Source organism: Herpailurus yagouaroundi, unplaced genomic scaffold (genome assembly GCF_014898765.1).
Source record: "Herpailurus yagouaroundi ecotype Mexico unplaced genomic scaffold, PumYag 67808, whole genome shotgun sequence".
Classification (NCBI taxonomy): domain Eukaryota; kingdom Metazoa; phylum Chordata; class Mammalia; order Carnivora; family Felidae; genus Herpailurus; species Herpailurus yagouaroundi.
In genome coordinates this window covers 1-15,669 of record NW_024420599.1, presented here as the reverse complement: position 1 = coordinate 15,669, position 15,669 = coordinate 1, and the positions used below count along the sequence as shown (strand labels likewise).

General features: G+C 47.6%; 1 protein-coding gene and 1 long non-coding RNA gene across 3 annotated transcripts; one reads left to right on the top strand and one right to left on the bottom strand.

Annotated features, from left to right (window-relative positions):
• The first annotated feature begins 229 nt into the window (after positions 1–229).
• Positions 230–2,613, top strand: LOC121026214 (uncharacterized). Of its 2 annotated transcripts, XR_005788308.1 has the most exons (4): positions 230–625; positions 1,100–1,192; positions 1,909–2,020; positions 2,300–2,613. It is a non-coding gene; the product is annotated as an uncharacterized LOC121026214 (long non-coding RNA). The 2 variants fall into 2 exon arrangements; XR_005788307.1 differs by having other exon boundaries at positions 1,909–2,613.
• Positions 2,614–8,313: 5,700 nt separating this feature from the next.
• Positions 8,314–14,065, bottom strand: LOC121026215 (sex comb on midleg-like protein 1; the record flags this gene model as incomplete). Its single annotated transcript, XM_040469084.1, has 5 exons — positions 8,314–9,974; positions 11,433–11,581; positions 11,731–12,268; positions 12,933–13,037; positions 13,948–14,065. Coding segments are annotated over 5 exons (1,045 nt in total), but the record flags the coding sequence as incomplete, so codon positions are not given.
• Positions 14,066–15,669: the final 1,604 nt, after the last annotated feature.

Below are 15,669 nucleotides of genomic sequence, written 5' to 3'. Positions count from 1 at the left end.
GGAGGCAGAGGAAGAGATGAACAACAGTAAGTAATGATAAAGTAGGCAGTGCCTCCGACTCCTGATTTTGGCTCTGGGCGCGATCTCCCCGTTCATTAGATGGGGCCCCACACCGGGCTCTCCACTCAGCGCTGAGCCTGCTTGGGATATTCTCTCACTCTCTGCCCCTCACACACACACACACACACACACACACACACACTCTCTCTCTCTCTTTCTCTCTCTCTCTCTCTCTCTCTCTCTCTCTCAAAATAAATAAATAAGTCAATTTTTTCCAGTTTAAAAAAATAACAAAATACAACCATTGTAACAATATAATGAAAGTTACGTGAACGTGGTCTGTCTGTCTCTCAAAATGTCTCGTGCTGCACTCACCCTTCTTCTTCCTCCTGTGATGCTGTGAGCTGACAAAATGCCTGTGTCAATGATGAGATAAAGTGAGGCGGGAGACGCAGGCCTTGTGACTTGGCGTCAGGCTGCTGTTGACCTGATGGTGCTCCCGGAGGATCATCTGCTTCCGGACCCTGGTTGACCTCGGGTAACCGAAGTCCGTGGGTAAGGGGAGACGACGGTATAGGCCTGGCACTCAAGGAGAACGTTCGGGAAAGAAGCTGTAGCTAGAAAGGTAGGCGTGATGATCGTTTTTGTCGGTGGTGTCTCAGAACTATCCCCTCAATTTCTCACTTTACGTCGCGGCCTGTAGCCCGTAGTAACTCTGCTTTCTGTAATGCACGGTGCACTTGCGACCTCGGTCCGTCCTCAATTTGGTGAACGTTCCGTGCGTCCCTGAAAACAGTGAATTCGCTTTGTGAGTCTAATGTGTATCAACAATACCTTTTTACCCTTTATCTACCGATATCTGCCCTTTAATTTGGCTTACTTATGTTCAAGGCTGAAAGATACAATCAGGTCTTTTTTTTCTATTGCATTTCTATTCGAGTACCCATATGGTCTACCTGGTGTTGATTCCTCCTTCTGGATTCGATGTAATTGATCACATATACTGGTTTATGGTCTGCCTTCCCTGTACTCGAACCTCTTACCAATGTAAGGACTCCAGATGCGTTGACTGCTCTTTGCCTGTAATTCTACCTGGCAGGGATCAGGATCGTCACCGCGGCCCACTTTTTGTTTATTTGCGGATCACCGCCTGCCCAGCCCTTTATTTGTAATGTTTAAAGCAAATGACAAGGTAGGTAAATGCATACAGTTGTTTGTAGAACCCATCCTTGAATCTTTTTAATATGGGTGTTTAATCTATTTGTACGTCCCATTCAACTAAAGTGACCCTCTGACATATGTTATGTTTTCCTGTTACGGTTTTGCCTCCCACTAAATGGCAATGTGTTATTTTCTTTTACCTTCCACAGTGATTTGAACATGATATGGCCTGTGTTTTTGTAATGAAACAATCATTGTAAAAGCAACACACTGCAGACAAATCAGAAAGTAAAGATAAGCACAACGAAATGAAACAGACCCAGAATCCCACCTACCCAGAGACGCCCACTGTAAACATGTTTGTGTATATCTTCCCAAATGTCTTCTAGAAATGTAAACACATCTGTATATAAACACACAATAGAATCCGCCAGGGAGTCATCCTACACATCCACTCCCGTGACCTACTTGGATGGACGGAGCACGAATGCCTTTCCTTATGAATAAGTCCCCTCTACTTAATTTTGAAAATCCCCTTATTGTGGCCCTAGTCAGGCTTCATATAGATATTTGCAAACTGCCCTTCGGATGTGTTTGTACCGAATTCGCTTCTCCTCAGCATGAATAATTAATACTGCTTTTGATGTTTGCTAATGTGATAAAAGGGGAAGAATAACGCGCATCCTGTTTTCATTCGTACGAGTGTCATACCTAGTCAAGCTGAACATTTGCATGCTTCCTTATCAGTTTTCTTTCAGGATTTAATGTATGACGAAGGTGAGGTTTTGCAACTAGTCGGGAAAGGATGGATTGTTCAGCAAATGATGTGGGCACCGCTGTTTTCCCATGAGGAAAAAAGGTAAAGGCTTTTTGATAAGATGCTCACCGGATGTATTTATGATGTCTTCAGAAGAACCACAGGGGCGCCTGGGTGGCTCAGTCGGTTAAGCGCCCAACTCTCAGTTTCGGCTCGGGTCGTGATCTCATGCCTCGTGGGTTCGAGCCCCTCGTCGGCTGTGCACTTGACGATGCTTCAGATCAGATCCTCTGTCTCCCTTTCCTTCTGCCCCTCCCCAGCTCATGCTCCCTCTCTCTCTGTCTCTGTCTCTCTCTGTCTCTGTCTCTGTCTCTCTCTCAGATGATTAAACGTTAAAAAACAAGAAAGAACCGCAAATCTACTGGAAGAGACATGGGCGTGTTTATAGCAGCTCACCCCTGCTCAGTGGCCCTGGCCTTGAAAGCACACGTCCCTCCGCCCCCCGCTCGTCGTCCTTCCGGTCTGGGCTCAAGCGACACTTCCTCGGGCGGGTGGCTCATCCTCCACCCGCAACCGGGCAAAGGTCACCTGGCGTATCTCATGCCTACCTCGCCTTTGCCACATTTTGGACATTTGTAAGTTACCCAAGTATTTGGAGGGTTTTTGTTTCTTTTGAGAGACAGAGAGTGCACGTGCGAGCGAGCGGGGGAGAGGGGCAGTGGGAGAGAGAGAGTCTTAAGCAGGCTCAGCGTGGAGCCCACCGTGGGGCTCAATCCCACGACCCTGCATCCAGACCTGAGCCCAAATCAAGAGTCGGACGCTCAGCCGACTGAGCCACCCACCCTCCCCCGGAGGGCGATGCTCTCTTCTCACTTAGACAGGAAGGTGCCTAAGGTGTGAAGGAGCAAACTCTTTCCTTCACTCTTCCCTGCCGGGCAGCCTGCCAAGCATTTAGCACCTTTCCGGGGGTGCTTCCTCCCATCTTTTAAAATGCACGTTAAACACTTTTTTCGATACACTTTAAAATCCCGTTGCCAGTGCGCGCCCGCCGCTACCAGGGACGCTCTTGTTGTGGCTTCTACCTGCAACGCTAGGCCCGTGGGGTCTCTCGCTCACCTCCCCAAAGAGGCTCACTCCCTCTGCCTCCTTTTCTAAGGTTTGCCGGGTGTTTGGGAATTGACCTAACGAAATGAAAAGGCAAGGGGCAGAGCATGGCAGGGCCACGAATGACCGTACTTTGTGAGACCTGAAGATGCCGCGGGTTGTCACACACGCCCGGAAACCAGACGCGCTTTCGCGCTGGTGGGGGGAGTACATCTTCAAATGGATGACACAGGACTTTTCTCACTCCAGCCCCCGGGACCTTAGATAGACTTAGTGGAAATATTTCCGGAACCGTAGCCAAAGCAAGCCTGCCCATCTTGGTTTTCGGGGGGACCGTGCATCTCCATCATGTTCAGTTTCTTACAGACTTTTAGTGAGGTGGCAGGAGTGAGTCCGTGGCTGGTACCGAGATGTCACGTTAAGCCAGATGACGGGTTGGGAACTTAGTTGTTAATTCTCTTCAGAGCCACACTGTTCTCTGGTAACTCACTCTTTCTCCCTCTAGTTTCAAAGCTTGGCACTACGTATGTAAGACCAAGCAGAAAATGATCTAAAGGCCAAATGGCAATTTAGGACATTAACTCATTAACTCTCCTACTTGCGGAAAGGCTAGGATGAATTCGGTCCCAAAAAAAGGAAAAAAAAATCAAGCTACATTTGATTCCTGGGAGTATGAGTCAGAGCACAAATACTTGGGCCCTGCTTCGCGTTAGGTGCCCTTCTCGACGCTGAGGACACAGGAAACAAACGAGTGAGACTCACTGCCCTTATGAAGAGTTCGTTCTAGCGGGGAGGACATCCGGTGTACAAATAAACACGATGGCAGCAAGTGCATCGGCTACATTTCACCTTATTTTGAGCTGTGCTACCGAGGCTCCCAAACCCAGTAAGTCACACACATCGGCTTATTACTCACACGCTGTGTAGGAGGCGGTGGGTTGGCCTGGTCCCGCCCCAACATGCCTTCTTGCTCCCGAAACCAGTCTGAAGGAGCAGCCCCTGTGTGGCACAAGCTGTGCTCGTGGCAGAGGGGAATGGGAGAGAGATGACCAAGAAGCCATCGTAACGCTTCTGCTGGCACTTGATGTGCTTCAGGGCCACTTATGTCTCGTTGGCCAAAGCAGAGTTCAGGGTCAACAACGGCGTGGGCGATAGACTTTGTCTTCAAGAAGGAACCGCGAGCCCCATGCCAATGGACGGATGCCAGATCCTCTTACAGGGAAAGGAAGAGGCGAGGGCTAGAACTAATATAATCAGTCCCAAGTTTAAGTGCTATGGAGAAAATACGGCAGGGAAGGAGGGTTAGAGGACCCAGGCATGTGAGCATAATGGCAGGGGGGGGAGGCGGGGAGAAGGGGGGCACCCAGGAAATTGGCAAATTTCAGAAAGGTATGAGTGTGTTCTATTTTGCCAGTGGGATCACGACGTATGGTTGAGACTGCCGGCTGTTTACCAAGATCCATTTCCTGGTGTTGTGGGGCACAGACTTTTCTGGTCACCATTACAGTCTGGCGCGGCCACATGGTCATAAATGAGTAACTCTTTACTGGCATCTAATATCCACCGGGCGTTCGCCTTTCCTGGATTGTCTCATAAACGCCTTTTACTGTTGGCTTTTTAAAATAAATTTTGTTAATTTATTTTGAGACACAGAGGGAGGGAGAGAGAACAAGTGGGGGAGGGGCAGAGAGAGGGAGAGAGAGAGTCCCAAGCAGGCTCTGCGCTGTCAGTGCAGAGCCTGACGTAGGGCTTGAACTCACGAACCGTGAGAGCAGGACCGGAGCCAAAATCAAGAGTCAGATGCTTAACCAACGGAGCCACCCAGGCACCCCTACCTCTGGCGTCTTTTAATCCGGATCTGAACAAAGTCTACCCGTGGCATCTGGACGACATGTCTGTAAGACAGTGTTAATCTAGAATCATTCCAGCTCCCTCTTTTGTTTCTTTGCTGGATGTAAGGAAATTGTTAAATGACCTGCTAAGCGTGATGGCTTCTGTCTAGCATCAGCTGGTGCCTAAAGGTAAAATATACACTCATGGCAAGACCCTCTGCTTATGCTGTTGGCCGTCCGTTCACGTTTCAGTCTTGATAATTGTGAATTTTCGGCAGATCTGATCACATTGCTTTTGTTTTCCTCCGGGCTGTGGTTGTTCCAAAGCTCAGACTAGCGTTGCTCTTTTCTTGGCCGTTCGTTCACTGGGCTTGCGTTATCGGCCTTTAGTTCTTCATTTCTTTGCATTAACCTTTTAAAACTACCTGTTCAGCTTTTGAGAGTTAACATTTTATGTCTTTTTAAAAAATTGTTAAAGTTTATTTATTTTTGAGAGAGAGAGACACAGTGTGAGTGGGGGAGGGGCAGAGAGAAAGGGAGACCCAGAATCCGAAGCAGGCTCCAGGCTCTGAGCTGTCAGCACAGAGCCCGACGGGGGGCTCGAACTCACGCGCTGTGAGATCATGACCTGAGCCAAAGTCGGACGCTTAACCGACCGAGCCACCCAGGCGCCCCGACATTTTATGTCTTAACCCACCCATTTTTTCCACATCCTAACATCGATGAGATTGCCTGCATGCATATATGATCGTGGTGTGCAATTCCATAGGCCACGTTCTTCTCTCCTATTTGGTCCATAAGACAGTGGCGCATCTTGAGACCACAGGAGTCCTAGGTCTGATGAAAGGTACTCGCTTATTTAAACTAGAGAACAGAAAGGGCCTCCCTGTGGAACTTCTACTCTTCCCTCCCAACAGTGGGTAGCTTCTATAGGGAGGGAGGTAGACTGAGAGGGGACACACGACGTTCTCAGTCTGCAGAATGGAAGTGGTTTACTACAGAACCAGAAGCTTCTATAGCTGCTGGGAGGCAGGGGGCCAAGATGAGGGAGGCAGTTTCTAGAGATGGGGGAGCACAGGGGTTGCAGGGAAGCCTGCTCAGTGGTTTCGGCCTCCTGCACGATGAAGTGGGTAAGTGTCAGGACGACATCCAGAGGCCACTGGTCAAATGCACGTCTGCCTGCTGCTGACACCAAAGGCTGTCCCAGGCAGCCACCACAGAAAAACTGCTTCTCCATCCCTTCTTCCTCCTCACTCGTGGGAGAATCTAAGCCCCCTACTGGAAAAGGGACCTGGGAAATGCCACTTCCGGGCTGCACAGGGGAGAACTTAGGAAGGTGGGTGGGGGGCGCCTGAGGGCTCGGTCGGTTAAGCGTCCGACTCCCGCTCGGGTCACGATCTCGCGGTCCGTGAGTTCGAGCCCCGCGTCGGGCTCTGTGCCGACAGCTCAGAGCCTGGAGCCTGTTTCAGATTCTGTGTGTCCCCCCTCTCTCTGCCCCTCCCCTGCACATGCTCTGTCTCTCTCTGTGTCAAAAATAAATACTTAAAAAAAATTTTTAATCTTAAAAAATATAAATAAAAAAATAATGAAAGGAACATGTAATACATTCGTCCTCCTCCCAATGGATTGGCTTCTGTGCCTCGCGGAGTATGTATACCCCACCCGACGTCAGTGCACTTGAACGGCGAGGGCCAGCCAAAGGCAGGTGCAACAGTGACGCCAAAGGCAGAGGGGGGCTTCCTGAGGCCATAGGCTGCCCTGCCCGTCCCCTTGCCCCTGAGGGATTATTTCCCCAAACGAAGGAGCTTGATTCAGTGCTTTGGTTCTTCAGCTGAAGAGCAGGACACAGAATTACTGGAGTATTAGGACGCTTCTCCCTCGTGGTCGCTAGGAACCGGCTCACGTGCTGTATCACACGCATCCTGAGGCTCTCATTTCCATGAACGCTCGGTCACCTCGATTATGTTCTAGGCAGCTTGAGGGGAGGAGGCAGGTCGCTTGGTCCTCAAACGTGGCCCCTTGGGCTGCTAGCGCCGCCAAAGCCAGAGAAGATAGTCCCGTCTCTCCAGGTGCCTCTAGTATAGCAAGGACAGCGGGCGAGCTCGATCAGAGCGCATGCTCCAAGTGCATGCTCACCGTGGAGAGTTGCTTTCCAGGTTCAACTTCAACAACCTTCAGGACAAAAGAGGAGACATGTCGGGAGGTCAAGGGAGGAACACCGTCTGCCGTGCGTTCTGAACGTGAGCCCTGGGCGGCACGTCCTCCATACCCTGGAGCCCTCCCTGGGTCCGCCTCAGAGGACTTCTTAAATAGAAGCCAGTCCCAGCACCTCACTGTGCGAACAGCCCCAGAGTTTCACACCTATTTCAGTTACTCGGCCGACTGGGAATACAATCCCGGACGTAGCTTGAAAACGCGGTATCTTGCCTCCCGACTACATCGTGCCTAGCTAGTTATAACGTTGAGTTCCCAATCTCTAACATTACAGAAGGGCATGGCTTTTTCATGCCTACAGAGGGGGCCTGGGTTTAAGGGTGGCAAGTCCTCCTCTGGAATGCACATCTTAAGACGTTGCAACGATTAGCAATCGTGCAAAGACGAAAGCAAATGCTCCACGCGCCCAGAGGGCCGCCGGGCTCAGCTTGCGGAATTTGCCGGAAGGATGCGCCGAGAGGCAAAACCGGCGGAAAGATCGGTTTTGAAAGCCCCGACGCTTCACAAGAGCCTCACGTGGCGTGATATTCTCTGGACTAAGAGGTTACAAAGCACACAGTGCAGAACGAGAGGTTCTCAGCGAAGAGGTACCCCCGGCCCCCCCATTCCGGGCACTCTCGCCTCAGCCCCGGAGCCTCCGCGAGGGAGGGCCCCATCGTCCCCAATGAACTACAAGACCCGCTGTTGCAGCGGTAGGAGCTTCTGGGTTCAAAGGCATGGAGCAGTAGCTCCTGGTGCAGGGGCGGGGGACAAGGGGTCAGACGCCGAAGGCGACTCGAGCCCAGGCCCCTGCCTCTCAGGCTTGGCCACCCGTAAGCTGGGACAACTGGACGCACAAAGGCAGAACGGCTTCGGGCTCCCGGTGGCAGAGGAGCAGCCAGAATTGCCAGCCAGACGTGGAACTCAGGGCAGACGAGATGCGCGGGGGGCACTGGCGTTTTCTGGCACATTCGTTCCCATCATCAAGCAATACCACGGCGGGCAACAGGTTTTGAGGACAGATGTGTGAAGCTCCCCGAGGTCACGTCGCACTGCTCCCCCGGGGTCCGGTTTAAGGCCCTACGAGAGATCAGGCCCCCCTGCGAGGGATCCGCTTAAATGTAGGACGAGGGCCAGTGTTAAAACTCAAGTATTTGGACACAGAAACCCACGAACTTACTAGAGTGCCTCTTCATCAACCCTAATAAGTGCGTGCATTAATGTCACGTGGTGAAAGCGAATAAACTCAAGTCTGAGGCTCTGACATTAATTATTGTGTTTTTTAAACTTTATTAAATTTTTAAATCTGAAAACTGTAAAACATAGTATTCATACAAACACACCTGAGGACTGTTCAACCGGGCACCGGCATCTTCACACAATTTGAGAGAAAATCAAGTTTAAAATAGAATCTGGTCTTATAAGAAATAAAAGAAATGAAAAACAAAAATAAAAGCACCTTTTAAATCACAGATGCCCAGTAAATAATTGCATGTGTTTATAAAGCACACTTGGTTTTCTAAAAGGAAAATGTACATTTTTGCCCCCGGTGAACATTTTATTGGCATTTAATAACAAATGGCTAATACACTTAGCACCAATTCTCACAGCTTATAAATATAACATCAAATGTTATACAAGGTAATAAATAACAAAACAATAAAAATGAACATTTTCACTTGAAAGTTCTAATTTTTAAAATAAAGTTCAAAATGACCAATCAGAAGTAACATATCTTCCCAAATTTAGTAGGATAATTGGCTCAGAAAGCAGTTAACTAGAAACATTGCATAAGACAGAGAACTTCCCTGGAAGGAAACCCTGAAGAGTAAGGTCAGAGGTATCAGTAGTGATGGCAAATAATGTGAGTATTTTTAACAGAATAAAAACATCTCACTAAATATTGTTAATATTTACCTATGTGGAGGTACAAAGTGCTATTTTAAGTTCAAAAAGAAAAGATGTACTTGTGCGTATACTTCGTATATAGAATAAAATATAAATATGAAACAGTATCCTTATGAGGAATAAACACAGACTAAAATATAACATCTTTTAAAAATCTGGACATAGACACCTTTATAGAGATATGTGAGCATTGAATGCCTGGTGCAATGTCCAAATTTATGCAAAATATGGAAGTTGTAAAATAACTATCTCTTGTATAAAATGACTACTCTATAATTTACCCAAAAACTGCTAAGAATATTTCAAGAAAGCTTATAAGGTTGCCTTTTTTTAAAAAATAGGAATATAACATGTAGAAATAATAATAGAAAGGAAAATAATTTCTATGGCTTTCCCTTTTGGGAAGCTGACAGAATTTGAACAGAACCTTGCAGTACAAACATAAAATATTGTAGAAAGATGATATCTATATTTGCGTCTTTTAAGTTTTCTTGTAAGGAAGGCTCATGGGTTTTATTACAGAATTTGCCAGTCCCTGATATTTTCTCTTTGGGATCCAGCTATTTTGGTTCTACAGAAAAAGATGAACAGAAATTAGAGGTGTTTCTGTTTCCTGCATGAAGTACATTTGTAAACTGTATAATGAAATAATAAAAAGATGTAAAGAACCAACAACCAATGTGAATATGCCAATACTAACATGTTAAATGGCTTCTAAAATAGTAGACTAGACTGTAATGGAGCCCTGCAATTCTGGATATGACCTGTTTGTAGAAGAACCTTCTATACAATAACAACTTCTAAAGGGCAGGGAAACGGTTTTACCCCAAGATGGCACTGGTCTCCCTAAATGAAGGCCAAGCTAAGTGTACAGAAACATTTTTTCAATTGTCACTGTGTTTTTCTCCTCTAAGCCCATCAATGTAGTGACACAACTTCACGGCGGTCCCCAGCTTCAGCCCCATGTACTTCAGCATCATGTCACTCTTGAGGAGTAGCAGAGCCTTCCCATCAATGTCCTGAGACAGAAGGAAATGACAATAATTAGTCATCTGTTCATCTTTTAACGGAATGGCGATTTCTTTATATATAAGAACATGCAATACCAACTAGAGAGCAGCTCATTCCAGATGTGTATTCTCTATGAAAGTATGCATCGGCCTGACGAAAACTACTGCAAATATAATTTGTACAGTGAAGCATGTTTTGATCATTTGTAAATTTACTTAGAATTTTAAGAAAAAGAAAAGTTCACCTAATATCTTAAAAATGTCCTAAGCAGCAAACTGCCTAACTTTATTTTCTTTCTTTTTATTTACTTATTTGCTTAATTAATGAAAGTTTTGATACAGACCACATGAGTAGGGGAGGGGCAGAAAGAGAATGAGAGAGAGAATCCCAAGCAGGTTCCATGCTGTCAGCACCGCTGACACAGGGCTCGAACTCACGAAACCGTGATCTCATGAAACCAAGAGTCGGACACTTAAACAACTGAGCCACCCAGGTGCCCCGCAAACTACTACCTAACTTTAAATACTGTGTTGAATAAAATATTGCATATCTGTGACAAAGAGTAAAACACTATAAATGGTAGAAATGAATTTCAGATGGCCATTCACTTTCTTAGAACAGCCTGGAATATGTCAGCATCAATACAAACTGTAAATGTGCTATACAGTGTTTTGATGTTGAAAGCTAATCAGTTGTCTAAAGCTAATTAGATGCTAAAAACTAATGATTTCCTTGCCATACTGAACACATTACATCAAATATGTGGCCACTAATTTCACTCTTTAGGAAACACTATAAAAATACGACTTGATGGTCACAAGGCATCCTCCTCAAATTCTTTACTAGTTGACCAACTGATGCTGCTGAAGAATATTATTTGGTTTTTATAAGTTCTGGTTTAAAAATAAAACTGTACTGTCTGGAAAGACCTGAAACCCCTAATAGACTGTCTTTGTCAGGCAGCTTCTGTACTTTTTCTACTAAGTACAACTAGAACTTCCAAAAATTTAGCCCGGGATGCGGCTTTGTAAATGGCATGAAAGTATCAGCATCCCAAATTGTCAATAAGCATGTAAGGTTAACAGAACTGAGCCAAATGCAATCAGCTGCTGGATTCACTGGGCATCACAACAAGGAGGACAGCCTGTCACATTCTTCCTATTTAAATCCAGCCTTTACGGATCTAACTTTGGGCAAAGTCAACTTTCTCACACATGGAAAATCGGTTGGTAGAGTTTTCCCACCATCTGTCCTAATTGTTATCCAACAGAAAGGCCTGCACAGAGGTCATTCAAAAGAATTACGGCAGGGGCACCTGGCTTCCTCAGTCTGTAGAGCATGCGACCCTCGATCTTGGGGTCGTGAGTTCAAGCTCCATGTTGGGTTAGAGCTTACTTTAAAAAGCAAAGCAAAGCAAAGCAAAGCAAAGCATCATGACAGGAAAACCAAATCAAAATATACATTACATGTTGCCTGAAGAGGTCAGCGATAGGGGTGAGTGTCTGAGGGTCTGCTTGTTTCAGAAACAGGATCACTTCATCCACAGACCAGGTTGAAGGGTCCGCAGGGAAGTCTCTCAGGACACGTGGATTATTTCCAACTGGTGAACTTGTAGCTTCAGTGGGAGAGAAAAAGACAAATCAAACCTGACCTGGTCATTATCCTGAAAGAGATGTTAGGTCGGGAGAAATGGTCTTGCATCAAGCATGTTGAGGAATATAGGTTAAATCATGCTACTCGTAATATGTGTCCTTTCACACTCACCAAAGTTGCCTGGGATGTGAAGGGATGAGACAGTATGGCCGAGCCTCTCATTTTCCAGTGAACTTGGAAAAGCCATCATGTCAGGGTTCTCTGGTGAACCGGGATCAGCTTGTGTCAACGAGCCTTCAGGTATCGCCGTGGATGCTTGGATAGGTAAGAAGAGACTGGTGGTGCTGTGGGCCTCTGGGGTATCATAGCAAGGTATGCAAGAGGAGCCCTCCTGTACTGGATCGGGTGTGAAATATGGCTGGTGTGACTGTGCAGTGAAGATGGAGAGAAGCGATGGACTCTGGTTCATGCGCGATTCCTGCCGCTGGTAGACTGACTCTAGATCCCGTTCTGGGGACTCTGGCTCTGCATGGTAAGATGTTTCTAGAGAGCTGCTCTGGAAATCATAGTTGGGTCTTTCTACTGGAATAGTTGGGCTATAGCTTTTAGGTTCAGATAAGAAAGAAGTCTCCCTTTTCCTCATTTTCTGAAACCTCATCTTTCTGGAAAGCAGGTAATTGTAAGTTTTGTATGCATATCCAAATGGCTTCTGAAATGACACAAACCCAGCATAAACCAACTGTCAGTGAGTAAAAGGGAAACAACGGAAGTAGTAAATATATAGTAAAACCTTGGTTTACAAGCATAATTCGTTCTGGAAGCATGCTTGCAATCCAAAGCACTTGTTTAGCAAAGCGAATTTCAAGAACCATTGGCTCAGTTGTGACCGTGGGACATTAGGCATCACACACTACTCGTATTACAAGACATCGCTTGTTTATCAAGTTAAAATTTATCAGAAATGTTTGCTTGTCTTGCAGAACGCTCGCAGAACAAGTTACTCGCAATCCAAGGTTTTACTGTATTTTTTATGTAACACAGCTTTATTATTACTAAAGATGAATGCTCCATGTTGATTATATGATTTTTGTTTCACAACTTTACATTTTAACTGAATTTTATACATTATACTTATAAACATATTCATTGTCACACATTTCCTCAAACCTAAACCTTAGCATTTTTCCAAAAGTTTTAGTCTCCCATCTGTTGCAACAGCAAATATCAATCAGCCTTGCTAATTGCTAATATCAATCTTTAGCCTTGCTAATATCAATCTAGCCTTGCTAAAAATCTCTCTGATTTCTAACTGACTGGCATCATTATAAACCAGAGGTCGATTACACTTGAGAAAATATTTTTATAACACTCACGCGATTTTGCCATATTGATTTCACACGTAAACGGTGGATTTTTGAAACTTTTCCATGAATGACATCAAATTTCTTATCCAGGTTTTGAATGGCATCATAGATGACCTATTATATATAATACAAGCTATTAATAGTTTCTATTTCAAAAGAAAAGTAACATAAAAGCACCAAGAAGCCAAATTTTGACTACTAGAAACAAGGGAAGCTCTGAAGCCATCAGAAAGATCGTTTCCCACTTGACGCCCGGTTTTGGTGACACAGAGCCGAGCTGGCTGAGATAAGGGGCCCCAGCCTCCTACTCAACTACTCATGCCATACAGGCGTTTTCAGAAGCTTTACTACCCGCAAGTAAATGTACTACCATTCTTATAAGCCACCACATTTAGGACGGAGTCGGTTTACGTCAAGGAGAATGCTATTTTAGGAAAGAAAGTTTCAAATCTGCTAAAAGGCCAAAGAGCCTCTCTGCATAGAATGACGGTGCGAACTCCTAGGCAGTGAGCATTCCACTCCGGAAAGAACAGTGAGCCAGATATAACAGATGTGACTTCTGGCTTCAAAGTATTTTTAACTCAGGCCATCGACAGTTACCCTTACAAAACCTTTGAGTGCATGTCCCGTACAGGCCAACCAGGTTCGGGACTAATAAAACCTGAGAATTCTTCAAATACACAGAAACTTCATTCGGGGAAACAATACACTTCAACCGGAGGCTGGAACCATTTCCCTTCATTCCTCCATTCATTCAAATAAACAGTTCTTGGGGGCCTACGACCTGTCAGAACTGCTTTGCTAGGTGCCGGCAATATGGACAGAAAACACAACACAACACAACACAACACAACAAGATCACCGGATCCTGCCCGAAGCAACTCCCATTGTAGCTGGAGAGGGATGATTTCAATCAAGTGACCGGCAGCCGCAGCAGTGGTTCTCCAAGTGCGGCCTCGGGCCAGTAGCATCCACATCGCCTACTGGCTTGTTGGAAAGGCACCGTCTCCCACCCCAGACGTACTGAGTGGCGAACCCTGAGGATGGGGGCGGCGATCTGTTTCCACAAGCCCTCCAGGTGGTTCTGCTGCGTGATCCGCGAGACCCACCGGTCTGTAACGCTGAGGTAAATGGCGCAGGCGCTAGGGGGACATGCTTGGGTTCTGATGCTTATCAGCTGTGTGACCTTGGGCAAGTTGCTTAACCTCTCTGTGCTTCCGTTTCCTCACCTACAGAATCGAGATGAGCGCATCTCTCAGAGTTCCCCTGAGGACAAAGTGAGGCGCTGGAGTATGATGTTACTACGAACGTAATCACGATACCACCTGCCGACCACTCCGCTAGCGCTCAATCACCCGCTGATATTCGTATTATTTATTATTACACTCGGACGGCTACGGCACAGGTAAGAACGGGAGGCTAAGCGCACACAAGAGCAAGCCCGAACCCAGGCCGGCAGTCGTGGCAGGCCTTCCAGAGAGGTCTACGCCGAGAATTCCAAGACGAGCCGGTGTTCGCTAGCTAAAGATGCATGGCAGGGCATAGAGGGCAGAAGGAACGGCAGATTCAAAACTACCCAAACAGAACACGGGAAGGCGCACGTTAGACAGTGAGCGTAAACGACGTGCAAAGAGCAGCGTTTCGAGGGAAGGAGAGAGACAGGGGGACAGAAAGACGGATGGGGGGCCCAAAGAGGAGGTTTTGTTGAGCTGCGGGAGGACGTGCGCAGAGTGATGCAGACCGAGGCTGAAGGGACAGGAGGTGGTGACCGACGAAGGGAGGGGTCCCGGCACAGGGCAAGAGGCCTGGGGGCAGAGCCCCGTGCAGGTGCGGCTGTTCGCCCTACAGGGGAGACGCCGCCCCGAGGACAGATGCCAGGCTACTCGGTGGGCCCTGGGGAGAGCAGTTGGGACCCGGAGGGATTTCTGCCTCACACCCTGCCTCGCCTCCGTGAAGGAAGAGGAAGAAGCGGGGGGGGGGGGGCGCTGAGCTGTTGGGAGCTCGTGGGGACCGGCAGGGAGCTGGCCAGAGAGCTGCGGAAGGGCCAGGGCGCAGCGGGCGGGCGCCCCCTCCGCCTCCCGGGCTGCGGAGGGCTGGGGTCTTCCAGAAGGGGACGCCGGGCAAGGACGGAAAAGGAAAAGATGGCGGTGCTGCGGCAACCGGCCTGGGCTGGGCAGGGAAGGGGTCCAACAAAGGAGAGAGCGAGCCCGCTGGGAGCCGCGGGGACCGCCGAGGGCCCGCGTCAGGGCCGTAACTGGAGGCCCCGGGCATTTCTCCTCCTAGGCGCGCGAGCCCACGTCTTCCCAGTGGCTCAGGGAGAAGGCGCGGCAGAGGCGGGGGGGGGGGGGGGGGGCACCGGGGGGCTTCCGGAAGGGGGGGGACAGCCCTGCTCCTGCTCCGGGGCGGAGCCTCCCTCCTGCACCCCGCACCCTGCACGTCCTCCCCCCCCCAGCCCTGCCGCGTCCCCTCCAGGCAGTCCCCCTGCAGGCAGTCAGCTTCTGCTCTCAGTGACAGTGATAAAGACTCACGTAATAAACTCTCTTCGGCACCCTACCTGGTTTTAATCCAAGACACTTGGTTTGTCAAGAACTACTTTTTAAAAAATAACCTTTCATTACCTCTAGAGGATGCAGCTCACAAAATCCTTGATTTACATACTTCTATCAATCTCTACCAACAGGCTCACTTTTACAACATCCCCTCGAAACTATGTAAGATACACTTTTTAAAAAACAATGGTGAGCTG